General features: G+C 43.1%; 1 protein-coding gene across 1 annotated transcript; it reads left to right on the forward strand.

The window, feature by feature from the left end:
• Positions 1-3,912: 3,912 nt before the first annotated feature.
• LOC124107509 (RNA-binding protein 3-like) lies at positions 3,913-4,960 on the forward strand. The gene has a single exon (XM_046465642.2). The coding sequence runs from the start codon at positions 3,998-4,000 to the stop codon at positions 4,463-4,465; it is 468 nt and encodes a 155-aa protein (XP_046321598.1). The 5' UTR covers positions 3,913-3,997; the 3' UTR covers positions 4,466-4,960.
• Positions 4,961-19,088: the final 14,128 nt, after the last annotated feature.

Raw genomic sequence — 19,088 nt, forward strand, 5'->3', positions numbered from 1 at the left:
AGCATAGTTAATATTGGTGGAAAGTGGATTGATGTTTAGAACTTACTTTCTATTGAGAAAGATTATAAGGATATGAGAACTAGTGCAGGTTGACTGAGAAACAAAGAAACTCATTGAGAAAGCAGCTCAACCAGTTTTATGAGAATAAATTTAGGAATTAACTAAAATAGCTTTATAAGATACAGTTTTAGAATAATGTTAGAAATACTATTTTATTTAGATTCTTAAGTTTAGAAATTCTTAAGTTTTTAGTTGTATGGGTTTCTGATATGTTTTAAGAATGATTTATAAACTTTAGGATGTTTTAAGTATAAGATTTAAGGGGACTTTTTTAGATGGGAATTTTAGATTAGAAATAAAGTACAAGTGTACTTTAAACTTAAAGGTTAATGATTGGTTAGGAGACTTAGAGTCTGGTTATGTAGTTTGGCATTAGTTAATAAGAAAATAGCATATCTTGGGAAAAATAGTAAATCTTGGGAAAATCTGAAAAATGTAAATTAGTGACATAGTTTATTAATGATTCTGTACTTTTAATAATTAAATAACTAAAGGTCATATCCTGGAAAAATGTAAATTAATGTTACATTTTTTGTACCCCTAATCATGGTTAAGGAAATGTCATGTCTTGGCAAAGTTTTAAATTATATAATCAATGACGTATTCTGAATCTATAATGATGAGAAAAAATTGTAATAAAAGATGACCCAGAGAAAGCTGCATTAGCTCTCTCTCTCTGAAGATTGCTGCAATGGAACGACTCCTGTCTCATCTTTCCGCCAACGCCACTCATCCTTCAGGACTCCCTGGACCCCGCTAGGGCAGGACCCCGGCACCACCCCAGCTGGAACCACGGATGTACTTGCCACCCCTACAGAATTTCTGTTCTGCACATTTCACGTACACGGGATCGTGCAGTGTGTGGCTTGCTGACTGGCTTCCTTCCATGCCCACCGGGTCTCCAGGCTCGTGTGAGCTGAAGCCTGAGCCGCAGCTTCATTCCTTGGTGTGGCTCATAAAGGTTCCTTCATGTGGACAGACATCCATTGTCATCTGCCAGACCATCCAATGGTCATGGACACTGCACCTACCAGGGACCTCAGCACAGGTCCCTCCCAAACCCTTGCAGACAACACATTGGTGACATGACTCAAGGAGTAGCCACAGAGAGTGCACCCCACACCCCTGCTGTGTGCAACACACCTGCCTGAACTACCAAGGGACCCCAGCCCGGGAGGCTTCAGACAGAGCAGGTCCCTCAGCTCTGACACCACACACACTGTCAAAGTCACCATCACGGGCAGAGGAGCCACAGGGAAACTGCAGTATTGAGTCCACCTGGAATTAAATTCATCACTACACAGCAAACAGATAGCCCAGGGCACATCACGGAGAGAAGGCTATTCCTTAAGAATGGCCCCACATAAAACGGAAGACACGCTTATCCCAACAGATGCAAAATCTAAACATGTAAATACAATGTGAAAAAAGCAAAGCAACTTGACTCTTCCAAAGGTTGACAGCTCTCTAGTAACTGACTCCAAAGATATTGAAATGGATGAACTACGGACAAAGAATTCAAAATAATAAGGTTAAAAAATTAATGAACTCAAAGAAAATTCAAATAAGCAGCCAAATGAATTAAGGAAGACAATGTAGAATATGAAAGAGAAATTCAATAAAGAGGTAGAGATTCTGAAAAAGAACCAAACAAACCTTGAAGATTAAAAACTCAATAAGTCAGATTTTAAAAATTCTATGAGAATCCTCACCAATAGACCAGATCAAACATAAGAAAAAATATCAGGGCTTACCAACAAGGTTGGTCAGTTAGTACATGTGATCAGTAATAAAGAAAAAATAAGGAATGAGCAAAATATACGAGCCCTGTAGAACACAAAAAAGAGAAAACTTACAAATATTTGATAAAAATGAAGGAGCAAAGGTTCAGGCTAAAAGCATAGAAAACCTATTCAGTGAAATAACAGCAGAGAGTTTCCAAAATCTCAGAAAAAAATATGGACCTCTAGGTTTAGGAGGCATTTAGAACCCCAAATTGATGTGATCAGAAAAGAAATTCTCTATGACATAATAAGCTGCCAAACAGAACAAAGAAAGAATGTTGAAAACTGAAGAGGAGGAGCAGCAAGTCTTTTTACAAAGGCAAACCCATCAGAATAACAGATTTCCTAGAAGAAACTGTGAAGGCCAGCAGGGCATGAATTGATGTATTTCAAACCCATGGTGGTGCATGCCTGTAATCCCAGTGTCTGGGGAGGCTAAGGCAGGAGGATCATGAGTTCAAAACAAAAGTGAGGCACTAAGCAACTCAGACTTGTCTCTAAATAAAAATACAAAAAAGGTCTGGGGATGTGGCTCAGTGTTCAAGTACTCCTGAATTCAATCCCCAGTACCAAAAAAAAAGAAAAACCTGACAGATTGTTATAACAAATAAAGTTGTTCTTCAAAATCAAAGAAGAAATAAGGTTGAGTAGAAAATAAAGGAATTTCTGCCACTAAACCAGCATTACAGAAAATAATTAAAGGAATTCTAAACACAGAAGAGGAAGCAAGATAAACACAATCACAAGAGGATGGAAAAGAATAAATCTTACTAGAAGAGTTGATGAGCAAAAGAGAACTAGGAAAGAATCAAACATTGATTCAGTAAGCCATGAAATCTTTAAAATGAATAAGGGAGCAAGAAATGAACATAGAATACATGAAACAATTAGAAGAAAACCTGCAAAATGACAGAACTTAGTGCATACTTTTTCAAGGTAAATTATTCTCTAATCAAATCATGCAGGCTGGGTGATTAGATTATAAAACAAGACCCAACAATCTGCAAGAAACCCCTTACTGGAAAACACAGACTGAAAGTAAAAGAATGCAAAATGATGCCTCAAGCAAAGGTCACTGAAAGCAAGCAGGTGTAGCAATACTCAGGCTAAAAATAATGGAATTCAAGTCAAAATTAGTCAAGAGAGACAAAGACGTTCACTACATATTGATGATAACAGACCATAAAGAAGTTATAGCAACTATAGATATATATGCACCAAATTTTGGATCACCCAATTTTATAAAACAAACACTATTGGACATAAAGGGAGAAATAGGCCCCACTGATTCATAGTGGATGATTTCAATACCCTACTGTCACAAACATATAATTAGTTCAGACAAAAAAATCAACAAGGAATCATTAGAGTTACATTATACTAAGGAGCTTACAGACATCTAAAGACTTAACAGACATCTAAAGAATATAACAGTTGAAAAATATACATTCTTTTAAGCAGATCATGAAACATTATCAAAAACAGATCATATTTTAAGCCATAAAGCAAGTCTTGACAAATACATAATAAAATAAAATAATTTTTTTTGTCTTCTATGAGATTATAGTGTGATTATGGTGAAACTAGAAATCAACAAGAAAAACTACAGAAACTATACAAACACATCAGACTTTTGAATAGCAGTGAGATATGAAAGAAATCAGAGGGGAAATTTAAAAATTTCTAGAATCAAATTAAAATAGAAAACCAACCTACCAAAATCTATAGGATATAAAAGAAATATAAAAAGAGAAGCTTAAATCTTTGTATGCCTACATTAAAAAATGGAGCAATCTCAGATAAATGACCAAATGATTTATTTCAAGGCCCTAGAAAAACAAGAACAAAGTAAACACAAAATCAGTAGAAGGAAAGAAATAATGAAGATCAGAGCTGAACTAAATGAAATCAAGACAAAAAAATAAATAAAACAAAGATCAATGAAACAAAGAGTTGCTTCTTTGAAAGGATAAACAAGATTGTCAAACCCTTAGTCAATCTACACAAAGGAAAGTGTCAGATCAGGTGAGGGGGGCAGCGACCAAAGGAGGCTGATTTAAAAGGGTCGCTGAGCCCTATTCTTCCTGCTCCTCAGAGCTTCCTGTCTCTCCAGGGCTTTTACTTTTCAATTTCCAGGACTCAAATTCACTGCCATGTCTTCTGAAGAAGGGAAGCTGTTCGTGGGAGGACTCAACTTCAATACTGATGAGCAGGCGCTGGAAGACCACTTCAGCAGCTTTGGGCCTATTTCTGAGGTGGTTGTTGTCAAGGACCGGGAGACTCAGCGATCCCGGGGTTTTGGCTTCATCACCTTCACCAATCCAGAACATGCCTCAGATGCCATGAAAGCCATGAATGGAGAGTCCCTGGATGGTCGGCAGATCCGGGTGGACCATGCAGGCAAGTCTGCCCGGGGCACCAGAGGGGGTGCCTTTGGGGCCCATGGGCATGGTCGCAGCTACTCTAGAGGTGGTGGGGACCAGGGCTATGGGAGTGGCCGGTATGACAGTCGACCTGGAGGATATGGATATGGATACGGACGGTCCCGAGACTATAGTGGCAGCCAGGGTGGCTATGACTGCTACTCAGGAGGAAATTATCGAGACAATTATGACAACTGAGTTGAGGCATGCACACGTTAAGTAGATACACAAGGAATAACACTTCTGATCCAGGATCGTCCTTCCAAATCGCTGTATTTATAAAGATTTTTGGAGCTGCGCTGAAACATCTGTTTTAGTACATCAACTTCTATTTTTCAATTGAGCTCCCAAGGTAGCTTGTTAAAAGACCTTTTAAAAAGCTCCATGTAAAATTTTTTTTCTCATTTAAAGACAAATTATAGTACATTTGTTAGGCCCCCAGGTATTTTTCTTTTTACCAAGTTTTTAGTTTGGGCTCTCAGGATCATTGCTTCTGGCAAAAGGAAAAGTTTAGCCAGACTAATTTTTTTTTAAAAGCTAAAGTTGGGGCATTTTAAAAACTTGTACACAATGTTTATCATGACTAGAAAGCAATTTCTAAATGTATCTATAAACAATCTGTGTCAAGAACATGTAAATTTTTCTTAAAATTCAAGATCACCACCCTGATTATACAGACAAGCCTCTTTAAAATGTTTGTGAATGTCATTTTTTTTAATGATGGAAGAAAAAATATTCTGTTGTGTCTCTTGTAGTGTTTAGGATATTCTTCACAGAACTGATTAAAAATATGAAACCTGTACACACAAAAAAAATAAAAATAAAAAAAAATAAAAGGGTCGCTGAACGAGGCTTTATTGAGATATCACTCCCGGGCAGAACTGGATCAGACCCGCAGAGTGGACACGAGAAGGATCTGAGGAGAAACCGCGTGGAAGCTTGACCAGACTGGACTTTTATGGGGCTTACAGCAGGAAGGGAAGGGCTTGGGACAGGAAAAGGTATTTTTAGGGTCCCTTGTCTCTTTGGAGTTGGTCAGGGGAGTTGGCTGAACTCCAGGATTGGCCGGGGGGGTGCTGCTGATTGACAGGCGTTTCCACTGGCACCTGATTGATGTTCCTTTCCTGCTCGGGCTGCTTTGTTCTAAGTCACCACCAAGTCGCCACCAACGACCTAACATCCCAGCCTTTTTGGTGATACAGGGTGGCGAATTTCATCTAGCTACTTCCTGCTTGTTTAGGGGCATCGGGGGAAGGGGGTGGCTCAGGTGGGGAGGGGACTGTAGAGGAAGGGGTAGGTTCGGTGGGGAGGGGACTGTAGAGGTGTAGGAGCATCTGGTTGTAGGTCACTCTGGCAATTTCACTCTCGCGCTTTGGAGTGAACCTGAGGAGGCAGGGAGCAATCATTAATAGAAGTCCTATTACTAATATAGGAGTGAGAATGGGAGTCAGCCACGCAATGAGGGTTGAGTTTGGCCAGCCTGGCCAAGGGTCATTTGATGGTTGCTGTTTAAGCCTTTCACCCAAATGGCGGAGGGTGTCGACATTCTCTTGGACCAATCCAGTTTCGTTGATATAGTAGCAGCATTCTTCTTTCAGGAATAGGCAGGTTCCTCCTTTATCTACTGTCAACAGATCTAGGGCTCTACAGTTCTGCAATGAGACTAGGGCAAGAGATGTTATTTGCCTTTGTAGGGAAGCGAGAGAGGCGGCTGATGCCTCTACTGCTTCCCGAAGTTGTTGTTCAAGCTTCTGAGTAGTGGTTACTGCATAACCAAGTTCTCCTGCCCTGAGTCCAGCATGGGAGGAGGCCAGGGAGAGTCCACTACTACTGGTAGAAAGGCGGCCCTTCTTGTCCTGGAAAGGGAGGTGGTGACAAGCTATGTTAATTCAGCCTCACTGTACAGAGTTAATTGGGGACCAAGATGGACGGAACACAAAAAAGCAAACAGCATGTTGAGGCTTAGATTTTTTTGTTAGGGTACCATTGCACCAGGAAAAGAACCTGGCGGAGCAAAGGTTGGGGAAGAAATTCGAACAATTTGGGCACAGGGTGCTGAACCAGAGGCAGTGTAGCAGCAAGAGGAATTCCCTGATGAGTTATGGAAAAGAGGTAGTTCCTCAAAGGCTGGAGAGGGGGGTCCTTGGGGTCTAGTTGAGGTATTGAGCAGAAAATCAATGGGAATCACAGTTAATGGAGTATGATCCAAAACTGCACAGAGGAAACAATCTGAAATGTTATTCACTTTGGACAAATTGGGAAGCTGAAGACTCTGACGTATTAGGGCCACCCATGAGAAAGGGTCAGCTTCAGGATGGGCAACTGCATCCAGCTGGTGTTGGAGTTCCCTCTCTTGCTCCTGGAGGGTTATGTGAACTTGAGGGAGCACTTGTATATAAGTTCTCCATATTCTGATAGAGGCTGAGGGGTGTTTGGCAAAACCCCAAGAATAAAATTTACCATCAACACCAGAAGCCCATTTTGGGTTCCATGGGTCCCAAGTAGTTAAGGGCATCTGCCATAGGTGTCAGACCAGCGCTTACAGGATTCCTCAGTTTGGTCTCTATGAAGCACAGCATTGCTGAACATAAGCGGGACGAGGTGGCCTGGTTGAATCCAGTAACATTAAGGATGACCGCCAGATTGCAGCCTGTTGAGAGCCACAGCCAAAGGGGCCCCAGCAAACTTCCAGCTGCCAGCAAACTTCCAGCTGCCGGCTCACAGCGGCCCCAGCAACATCTAGCTGATTGGCTCCTCTGCGGTGATCCTCATTGGCGATGCTCATTGAGCTGTTTCCCCGCCCTTTCAGACTGCCAGCTGATGATAGGCTCACAGCGGCCCCAGCAACATCTAGCTGATTGGCTCCTCTGCGGTGATGCTCATTGGGCTGTTTCCCTGCCCTTTCAGACCACGGAGCTGCTCATTGGGGGACTTTTTTGGCTCTGCCCACGCGACCCAGCCAATCGGCCTCAAGAGCAGGAGGATGGGGGGAGGTGGTGAGACTTGTGGTTGAGGGAGAGGCTTGTGGGAAGCCGGTGGTGGCAGTTGGGCTCTGAGGGTTTTTCCTGAGGAGCGGTTTTGTTTGGTGTGTGTGGTTCTAAAAATAAAGTTCGTTTCTTTTGACAAGTGGATCCTGAATTGTGCCCAGCGAGACTGCGGCATTTGGTGGCCCGTACGGGGAGCAACTGAGGGTAAGTGATAAGGTAAACTGCTCGCCCCTGAGGGCAGGGCGAGAGGATGGGTAGCCATTTTAAGATTCCTCTTTTGTTTTGCTTCACTTTTGTTTTAAGTTTCCTGTCCCTGGAGATGAGTGAGACAGAAGAAAAACCGCTCACATCTGAGGAAAAACTATTTGTGTCTGAGGAACAGATAGGGAGAAAGGCTATAATGATTTTTTGTTGTTCCATTTTTATTTCGTTCTATCTTGGTTTTGTTTGGTGTTATCTTGTTGGGTTGTATTATAGTAGAAATATGCGGTCAGAAATTAGTAAAAAACAAACTGAAAGAGTGTTAAGTAAATTGTTAGAGGAAGGAGGCATCCCAGTAAAATCAAGAGCAGTCAGAGCACACGTTGATACAATACAAAAATGTAGCCCATGGCTTTTTAAGGAGGAGTTGTTAAATATATCACAATGGAACCATCATGGTGAAGATTTAAAAAGAATAGAAAAGAAAAGCCCAGGGACTCTGCCAGTTGTCACATTGCCATTGTGGATGTTCGTATCTTGTTTGCTTAGTCCAAAGCCTTCAGTTCAGACAATGGTAGAGGAAGGAGAAGACATATTGATTCAAGTAAAAGAGAAGGTCTCTCAAGTTAGTCAGACAGAGGAAAAGATTCAAGTAAAAGAGAAGGTCTCTCGAGCTAGTCAGACAGAGAAAGAAAGTGTAAAACAGAAAAAGCCATCAGGGGTAAAGTTACAACAGGAGACTGCTACTAACACCTTTCTATCACCAGAGGGTGTAAGTGTCCAACCAACAGCGCCACCTCTATAGGAGACTGCTACTAACACCTTTCTATCACCGGAGGATGTAAGTGTCCAACTAACAAGGCCACCTCCATATGCTGGGAGGCCCCCAACCCCCGCAGTTGATAGTTGAGATCCTGAGACAAGATCTCAAATATTAACATGCCCTGTATTTGAGGCAGGAGGGCAGCAGGAGGAGTTTACCATGCTTTAAATTTCAAAACAGTGAAGCAGCTAAAAGAGGCTGTAACAACCTATGGTCCTCAAGCACCCTTCACTGTAAGCATGGTTGAATCCATTAACAACTTGAACATGACGCCAGCAGATTGGGCTAATATGTGTAAAGCTGTGCTAAATGGAGGACAATACCTGTTATGGAAGGTTGCCAGTGAGGAATTTTGCAAGGAGACGGCTAGGCGAAATGCAGCAGCTGGTTATCCTCAGAGAAATCTAGATATGTTGTTAGGAAAGGGACCTTATGAGGATCAGCAGCAACAAATTGCATATGATCCTGGTGTATATGCACAAATTGCTGTAGATGCAATTAAGGCATGGAAGACTTTACAAGGACATGGATGTTTACAAGGTCAATTATCTAAGGTAATACAAGGAGCTAATGAACCTTATGCTGAATTTGTAGATAGGCTTATTCAAACAGCTACCAGAGTTTTTGGGAATACAGAACAAGCAATGCCATTACTAAAACACCTGGCTTATGAGCAAGCGAATCGTTGGTGCAGAGATATCATTAGACCATGGAAAAATGAAGATTTAAACACATATATTAAATTATGTAGAGACATTAATGAACAAGGGCAAATTGTGGCAGCTGCAGTAAAACAGGCTTTAGATGCCAGGCCAAGAACATGCTACAATTGTGAACAAACAGGACATTTTAAAAGGAATTGCCCCATAGGAGGAGGGTTTAACAGAACTAGGTATCAAAGGAGTAGAATACCAGGTATTTGCCCACGATGCCATAGAGGGAGACATTGGGCTAATGAATGCCATTCTCAAACCACCATAGATGGTACTCCATTATCAAAAAACGAACAAGGACCAGGTGTTTATCCACGATATCGTGGAGAAAGGCATCAGGCTCCATTGCCAAAAAATGGACAGGGGGGCCCAATGCTCCGGGGCCCAAAACCACAAATATACGGAGCACTGGAGGAACCCAGCAACCCCATCAGTGTAGTGCCCAGGACACATTGTCCATCAGATCCCTCATCAGACAAACCAGAGGGAGCGCAGGGTTGGACATCTGTGCCTCCTCCAGAGCAGTACTAACTCCAGAGATGGGAGTTCAAATCATTCCCACAGGGGTAAAAGGACCTCTTCCCAAAGGAACAGTAGGCTTATTATTGGGACGCAGCTCTTCTACTCTAAAAGGACTTATGATAAGTCCTGGGGTAATTGATCCCGATTATGAAGGTGAAATAAAAATTATAGCCAGTTCTCCAAAGGGTATATCAGTAATTTCACCAGGAGATAGAATAGCACAGTTACTAATAATACCCATCCTACATGATAAATTTTCCAGTCGTACTGTAGAAAGAGGTTCCAAGGGATTAGGCTCCACAGGTGTAGATTGGGCTATGCTTTCTTTAAATTTAGATTCTTGCCCCATGCTAAAACTAAATATTCAAGGACATGAATTTAATGGGCTACTGGATACAGGTGCAGACCTTAGCATCATCTCTCGTCAAGAATGGCCAAAACATTGGCCATTACAACAAGCCACTCAAACGCTTCGAGGCCTAGGAGTGGCGACTAATCCCCATAGAAGTGCAATGGTATTAGATTGGAAGGATCCTGAAGGATGTGAAGGAACTATACAGCCATATGTATTGGATCATCTTTTCGTAAATTTATGGGGATGAGATGTCCTAGATCAATTAGGTTTGACATTAACAAATAACATGAACCAAAATGCACCCAGTATTATGACTAGACAAGGTTTTAGGAAAGGGAAAAGATTAGAAAAACAAGAACAAGGTATAGCAGCACCAATACAAATAGATCAAGGAACAGACAGACATGGGTTGGATTTTCAGAAAGGGCCACTGAGACAAGAAAAATTACTTGGAAATCAGAAAAACCAGTATGGGTTCCTCAGTGGCCCCTGACTAAAGAAAAGATACAAGCAGCCCATGACCTGGTCAAGCAACAATTAGCGGAAGGACATATACAACCTTCTGTATCTCCCCATAATACTCCCATTTTTGTCATCAAAAAGAAATCTGGTAAATGGAGATTATTGCAAGATTTAAGAGCCATTAATAATGAGATGGTTATTATGGGACCTGCTCAATTGGGGATTCCTCAGTTGTCTGCTTTGCCAAAAACCTGGTATGTTTTAGTTATAGATATTAAAGATTGTTTTTTTTTTCAATTCCAATTCATCTTGAGGATAGTCCACTTTTTGCATTTACTATCCCTGCACTGAATCATGAAGGTCCTGATCAGAGATATGAATGGAAAGTACTCCCTCAAGGGATGGCTAACAGCCCAACTATGTGTCAAATTTATGTTAACAAAATAATCCAGCCACTTAGAAATCAAAATCCTGAACTACAAATATTTCACTATATGGACGATGTATTATTAGCACACAAAGCTAAAAACACATTGCTAGAATGTTATGCCACACTTACAAACTTATTAAAAATTATAATCTAGAGATAGCAATAGATGAAGTACAATTAAATTTTCCAATTAATTATTTAGGAGTTCTATTATCCTCAACCATGGTCTGTCCCCCAAAAATTCAAATACGAGTAGATCAACTCAAATCACTTAACGACTTTCAAAAGTTATTAGGAGACATAAATTGGATAAGACCTTATCTAGGTATACCAACAAGAGAGTTGGGACCTTTATTTGATATCCTAAAAGGTCCATCAGATCCAAATTCACCCCGAATGTTAACGCCTGAAGCAAGAAAGGCATTAAAAATCATTGAAACATATATGGGAAATATGCATTTGGATAGAATTGATATAAGTTTGCCTTTATTATTTATTGTACTACCAACAAAAAATATTCCTACAGGAGTATTTTGGCAAGAAGGTCCATTATTATGGATACATTTATCTTATTCTCCTAACACTATTCTTACTAGGTATCCTGAGGCTGTAGGACAATTAATACTCAAAGGAATAAAAGCAGCAAAGGGAGTGTTTGGAATTTCTCCCAATAAAATTATTACTCCATATACTATTAATCAAATTGATGAGTTAGCTAATGAGTTAAATACTTGGGCAATAATCATGTGCAAATCTAATGTTTCATTTGATAACCACTTACCATCTAATCCTTTATTGTCTTTTTGGTCATCGCATCCTGTAATTTTTCCAAAAATGACAAGAAAAACACCTATCATGAATGCTCCAAATATATTCACTGATGGGTCAAATAATGGTACAGCAGCAATAGTTACACCTGATCAAACTTTTACATTTTTAGTACCCAAACAATCAGCTCAAAAGGTAGAGCTTAATGCAGCATTACAAGCTTTTGTGATGTTTAAAGATTCTGTATTTAATTTATTTTCCGATAGTCAGTATATAGTTAACGCTATAGTATCCCTTGAAGATGCTGGTAGGATTTCCCCTTCCTCTACTGTTTTCTCTTTGCTTTCCACTATACAAAGTCTAATCTGGGACAGAAAAGATCCATTCTTTATAGGACATATCAGGGCACATACAGGATTGCCTGGAGCCCTTAGTTTGGGCAATGATTTAGCAGATAAAACTACACATGACATACATATTTTATCTACACTAGAAGAAGCTATAAATTTTCATAAAAAGTTCCATGTCAATGCTAATACTTTACAAAAGTGTTTTAAAATAACTAAGGAACAAGCTAGACAAATAATAAAACAATGTCAAAATTGTGTGACCTTTTTACCACAAGTTAATCTTGGAGTCAATCCTAGAGGATTGATACCTAACCATATTTGGCAGATGGACGTCACACACTTGCCAGAATTTGGAAAATTAAAATATTTGCATGTTACAGTTGATACTTCTTCTGGATTTTTGATGGGCTCCCTTCACGCCGGAGGAAAACTAAAGATGTTATAGCTCATTGCTTACAAAATTTTGCCACTGTGGGCGTTCCAAAACAGTTAAAAACAGATAATGCCCCTGGTTATACTTCTACCTCTTTTAAACAATTCTGCTCATCATTTGGCATTACTCATATAACAGGAATCCCATACAATCCACAGGGACAAGGCATAGTTGAAAGAGCTCATCAAACTATTAAAATGTACTTATTAAAGCAAAAAGACGGAATTGGGAAGGGGTATATATATTCCCCAAAGATAAAATAACCCTTTTTACTCTAAACTTTTTAAATTTGGATTCATCAGGGCTTAGTGCTGCAGAAAGGCATATGTGTCCAAAAAATGTGCATAAGCCCAAGGTACTTTGGAAGGATATTCTAACAGGACAATGGAAAGGTCCTGACCCAGTAATTGTCTGGAGTCAGGGGTCTGTTTGTGTGTTTCCACAGGGAGAACAGCAGCCGATTTGGATTCCAGAGAGATTAACTAAAGCGATTTCTACAGACCAAAAAGAAGATGATTTGGCTCAAATCCATAACAGCTGATATCCAGAACTCCAGTTTGGCTATTCTTACATCTGCGACAGAACCAGAATGCTTTTTTCAATATCTATTTTATTATTGCCCTTTCACACATTCTATTTTGTTTTTTGAGCTCATACAGACCTAGGTTAATGTTTTGCTGATCAGTTCTATTTTTTGACTATAGAGTTTTTAAACATTGCAATGGAGATTTCACCTGTAAAAAGTTATAAGGCCTTTACTATTAGGTTATGTGTTGTATGTATTATATTATGTGTGCACACTTGTGTTTTGTGTTATATGTTTGAATGTACATATGTCCATATATCATATATGATGAGCGCTCATGAAAAAATGGATCCAAATATATATTTTTTTTATTCACGTGATTTAAATGGTTTAATTTAAATTGGGTAAACAACTGTTGAGGATTGTTTTAATATATAAACAAAAAAGGAAGTTAACAGATCTGTTTGTTTACTTTCACCTTTCCTTTTCATTATATTTAATAATTCTCTTAAAGACAATGTAAATTATTAAGAAAATTGTTTTCTTTTAGTGCCTTCTGGAATGTTACATAATTTTTTCTTTAGCCATTATTGCCAGAATTCCTATCTTCATCCCAGTGCCATTGAAGACAATGTAAATTGTTAAGAAAATTGTTTTCTTTTAGTGCCTTCTGGAATGTTACATAATTTTTTCTTTAGCCGTATTGCCAGAATTCCTATCTTCATCCCAGTGCTGGTGAAGACAAAGATAAAACCAATCTACAGCTTCTGCAATAGCCATCACTGAACTGCTTGCAGAACTTGCCTGGACACATTGTGAACTCACCTGTATGCATTGTGAACTATCTGTTGGTGCAGCGACTTGTGGTAGTGTTGGAGTATTTTTGCTGATGATGTCATCGGTGGTACAATTTTTATTGGCTTGGTGTATCTTCCTCCCTTCTGCTTGTCATGATCGTTCAGCAAAGAACCTCACCCCCCTGCTAGTACAAAGACCTCTCCACAGGTGTGGCTGTATACTGGACTGGTAGTCAGTGACGGGTAAGATCCAATTGCAATGGTACCAACCTAACGGGTAAGGACCATATGTACTATTGGACAACCTAAGGCAGGCACGGTCCCTAAGCCACATGCTTGTTGTTTAAACAGAGAGGGGGAGATGTTGAGAGCCACAGCCGAAGGGGCCCCAGCAAACTTCCAGCTGCCAGCAAACTTCCAGCTGCTGGCTCACAGCGGCCCCAGCAACATCTAGCTGATTGGCTCCTCTGCGGTGATGCTCATTGGGCTGTTTCCCTGCCCTTTCAGACCACGGAGCTGCTCATTGGGGGACTTTTTTGGCTCTGCCCACGCGACCCAGCCAATCGGCCTCAAGAGCAGGAGGATGGGGGGAGGTGGTGAGGCTTGTGGTTGAGGGAGAGGCTTGTGGGAAGCCGGTGGTGGCAGTTGGACTCTGAGGGTTTTTCCTGAGGAGCGGTTTTGTTTGGCGTGTGTGGTTCTAAAAATAAAGTTCGTTTCTTTTGACAAGTGGATCCTGAATTGTGCCCAGCGAGACTGCGGCAGCAGCCAGTGAAAGGGCAATCGCCTTGACCCATAAACTGAGAACAGGTGGTACCATCCTGTTGCCATGTCACTTGGATATAGAAGCACCATCTGTGGGTTGGGATAGAAGCTTGGGAGAGATTAATGATTAATAACAGAAGGAGAGAGTTGGCGAGAAATCTTGAGTTTGGAGGGCCCCAACGTGGTGGAAGTCCAGGACTGGACATTTGAAACAGGCGCTCTTTTAAGGCAAGAGACATGGTTCCAGGGGGAGTGACCCAAGAGCTTGGCTGCCATTGGGGTAGTAAGTATGATGTTATGGGGTCCTGTCCAGTGAGGTTTCAACGACTGAGAATGTAGCTCTCAAAGTAAGACTGTGTCACCTGGTTGAAGGGGGTCCAATTCAATTCCTGGTTGTGCTGGGACAGAGGTAACAGATGGTGCAGGAGGACACCGGTCTGCGTGTTTCCTTAGGAGTTTGTATAGAAGTGTGAGATAGGACAGGTAGGACACAAGGGGAGGAGGAGTGACAGGAAAGCTTTGGTTGACTAAGAAAGGGCACCCAGGGCTGGGGATGTGGCTCAAGAGGTAGTGCGCTCGCCTGGCATGCGTGCGGCCCGGGTTCGATCCTTAGCACCACATACAAACAAAGATGCTGTGTCCGCCAAAAGCTAAAAATTAAATATTAAAATTCTCTCTCTCTCTCTCTCTTTAAAAGAAAAGGCACCCCTAGAGCAGCTCAAAGGGGCTAAGGCCTGAGGGGGCTCCAGGGGTTGCCTGAATTCAGGTGAGGGCCAATGCCAAAAGATTGAGCCAGGACAGTCAGAGTTCAATAGCAAGTTTAGTGAGATGATCCTTGAGAATGCTGTCAGTCCTGTCAACCTTATCCGAGGATTGGGGTCGGTGGGGGATGTGGAGTCTCCAAGTGATGTCGAGGCCTTTGGAGACTAGTTAAACAATCTGAGAAGTGAAGGCTGGATGTGGTCTGACTGGATAGAAGTGGGAAGTCTGAACCTGGGAATGATCTGCTGGATGAGGATGGAGGCAAGGGTGTCAGCAGATTCCCTGGAGGTCGGGAAGTCTTCTATCCAACTGTACGAGAGTGCTATCCCCAAGTAACAAGCAGTTAAATCAGCTGTTGAGACCTAAAGGACGCAGGGTCTTCCCATGTGAAGGCAAAGAGGTGATAAGAGTCAGGATGGAGGGGCGCTGTAAAGAAGGCATCTTTAAGATCCAGGACGGTAAAGTGAGTGGTCAAAGGGGGATATGAGTAAGAAGAGGGTGAGGGTTGGGAACCACTGGGTGGATGGGAATAATGGCCTTGTTAATTAGGCGGAGGTACTGGACTAAGCGATAGGCTCCTGAGGGTTTGCGTACCAGAAATATGGGAGTGTTGCAGGGGGAGTCAGTAAGGATTAGGAGTCCCTGGGCCAGTAACTGGTCTATAATGGGTTTAAGTCCCTCCCTATGGGTTTTGGAGATGGGAAATTGGGGACGGGAAGGATGTTTAGTTTGGTGTTTCAGCTGGGGACTGACTGGCTTATGGTGGGAGGCTATGACCAGCATGGAGATGTCCCAGACCTGGGGATCAACTAGATCAGGGGGCAATGGCACAGTAGGTCCTGTCAGGTTATTAGAGAGGGTAAGAATTAGAGGCAGAAGGAGATGGGTGGTAGTATTCTTGGGGTGTAGTTGGAGGGTGGCTCCTAGTAATTGGAGAACATCTCTGCCTAGGAGAGGAACTGGACAGAATGAAATGACCAGAAGAGTGTGAAAGGGTGTCCCTCCAGGGCACAGGTGAGCTTAGCAGTTCGGTTTGGGGAGGAGGGTTTGTCATCAATCCCCATAACTGAGACCTGGGAAGGAAACAGAGGCCCAGAGTGGGCAGGCAAGACAGAATAGGTAGCCCCCGTGTCCACAAGGAAGGTTATGGACTTACCCGCTACCTGGAGCGTTACCCTGGGCTCAGCGAGGGTGATGGGGGTCTTTGAGTCTGGGCTTCTTCAGTCTTCTGCAAACCCCAATAATTCAAGAGAAGGGACCGCCTGACTGGTCATACCCCTGCGTAGAGGCGCCAAGGAAGGGCCAGCCGTGGGGCAGTCACTCTTCCAATGTCCTGTCTGCTTACAGGTGGGGCATGGTCTGGGAGGCGGCCATGGGTTTGGGCATTGGTGAGCCCAGTGACCTTCGCATCCACATTTGAGGCAAGCCCCTGGTGGAGAAGAAGGCTGGTTCCCCAGGAGAGGAATGCTGGTTCCCTGTGAAGCTTTTGCTGGAGATATAGCCTCAGGGCTGCTGCCAAGGCCTGGGTTTGGGGTGTTACCTTTTTCTGCAATGGAGCCTGCTTCAAAGGCCATATTCACCAGATCTCAGATAGGTGTCTGAGGGTCCTCCTCAGCTCATTTGAGCTTTTTCTAATATCATGGGATGACTGAGTACTGAAATGGGTTGCTAACACTGTAGCCCTGGTGGGAGACGTATTTGGTTAGGGCTTGAGAAATAAGGCAGTTGAGAAATAAGGCTGGATTTTCATCTGGATTCTGGGAAAGATCTTGAAGTGAGAATGGGATGTGTATTTGAATGATGCCTTCAGCAGCAGCCATTTCCTTGAGAAGACAAAGGAGCTTTGGGTTAGCTGATGGGAGGGCCTGGTGGGACTAGGTGTGGGACCCACAGGAGAAGAGAGGCATGAGTGGGGGAGGGGAAAGGGCTTGTCAGTGGAAGGGTGAGCAGAGCGGGGGAGGCTGGAGGGATCCGGAGATCCCACCCACTGCAGCGAGGTGGGACCCACTCCGCCTGCCTGGTTGGGCGGCAGAGGGAGGCATGCATGAGGCGCTATCAAGGGAGGAAGGGAGGACCAGGCATGCATGTCTGGTGGCCAGGCAGATTGGAAGTGCACAGAAAGGGCTGTGGGTAGCGGCTGTAGAGGTGGCGGCAGGGAGGGGGAGGGGATGGGGTACAACTGGGAGGGAGAGTGGACGGAAGCGAAGAGCAGAGGACAGGTCACAGAGGGAAGGTCCAGAGCAGAGAGCAGAGGGAAGGATGGACAGGAGCAAATCTCAAAAAGCCTGAACATCGTTTCCCATTTCCCTGTTTGGCGACAGAAATTGTCCAATTCAGTGAGGGTTTAAAATCAAAAGTTCCTTCTAGGGGCCATTGTGACCCATTGTCTAAGTCCCACTGGGGACAGGCCACAGTGCAGTAAAAGACCAGGTGGTCACGGTGTAGGTCTTGAGTGAGCCCTAACTTGGCAAAATTTGAATATAGACACCCAAAGGCCTTTGGGGTCTAAGGAGAGGACTCCGTGTTTCCCATGACCTTCCGGCACCCTCAGGGGTGAGTGGGAGCAGAAGAAGGTGTCCCAAATTCTGCCTGCAATCACCTAGAACGGATAAGGGCCAGGGCGGAGGTTGAGGCGTCCCTCCAGCCTCCGCAGGCCCAAACGGGTCAGATCAGGAGGCTCTCAGGAGGACTGGGATGTCTCCACAGTCCCCAGAGCCCTGAATGGAATGGGCAGGGCCTATGGCACGTGTGTGACTTACGGATAGACCCCGTGGACAGACGGAAAGGGTCTGGAAGGTCAGGGGAAATGGGAACTTACCCACTCCTGTTGGCCTGGATGAAGGGAGAGGGGAAAGAGCAGCTTAGAAATTTCCCGGTTCAAGGGGGAAGGGATGGATTTAATCCCTGCAGGAGAAGCCCCAAATCCCTTCCCGGGTTTTGGCACCAAGATGTCAGATCAGGCGAGGCGGCAGCAACCAAAGGAGGCCGATTTAAAAAGGGCTGCTGAACGAGGCTTTAAGAGATATCACGCCCGGGCAGAACTCGATCAGACCCGCAGAGTGGACAGGAGAAGGGTCTGAGGAGAAACGTGTGGAAGCTCGACCAGACTGGACTTTTATGGGGCTTACAGCAGAAAGGGAAGGGCTTGGGACAGGAAAAGGTGTTTTTAGGGTCCCTTATCCCTTTGGAGTTGGTCAGGGGAATTGGCTGAACTCCAGGATTGGCCAGGGGGTCCTGCTGATTGACAGGTGTTAGTCAGAAGATCTCGCTGATTGACAGGCATTTCCGCAGGCACCTGATTGACGTTCCTTTCCCGCTCGGGCTGCTTTGTTCTAAGTCGCCACCTAAATTCACCGATCTAACAGAAAGTAGACTAAAATAAGTAAAAGTAGAGGTGAAAAGGAAACTATTACAATAAATACCACCAAAGTCCAGAGGATCATTAGGGAATTCTTTGAAAACTTGTTTTCCAATGAAATGGAAAACCTAGAAGAAATGGACAAAGTTTTAGACATGTAGGACCTACCAATATTGACCCAAGAGGATATAAAAAATCCAAACAGATCAGGAGGCTGAGGCAGAGGGATCACAAGTATGAGGTCAGCCTCAGAAACTTAGAAAGACCCTAGGAAACTTAGGGAGACACTGTCTCAAAATAAACAACAAAAGGGCTGGGGATGTAGCTCAGTGGTTAAGTGCCCTGGGTACAATTCCCAGTGCAAAAACAAACAAACAAACAAACAAAAAAAAAACAACAAAAAAAAAACTGAACAGATCAATAAAAAGCCATGAGACTGAAGCGGTAATAAAGAAAAACACAGGACAAGGCCGGTTGGGTTCAGTACTACATTTCATGACATTTAACAAGGTAACACCAATGCTCTCCGAGGATTTCATAACATGCAATGGAAAGGGACCCTTCCTGACGCA

The sequence above is a fragment of the Marmota monax genome, unplaced genomic scaffold (genome assembly GCF_021218885.2).
Source record: "Marmota monax isolate L192 unplaced genomic scaffold, Marmota_monax_Labrador192_F-V1.1 WCK01_AAM20220418_F8-fsc00167, whole genome shotgun sequence".
NCBI classification, from domain to species: domain Eukaryota; kingdom Metazoa; phylum Chordata; class Mammalia; order Rodentia; family Sciuridae; genus Marmota; species Marmota monax.

Bases quoted from the DNA above. Each gene is read 5' to 3' on its own strand.
- LOC124107509 (XM_046465642.2), top strand. From the start codon at position 3,998: ATGTCTTCTGAAGAAGGGAAGCTGTTCGTGGGAGGACTCAACTTCAAT.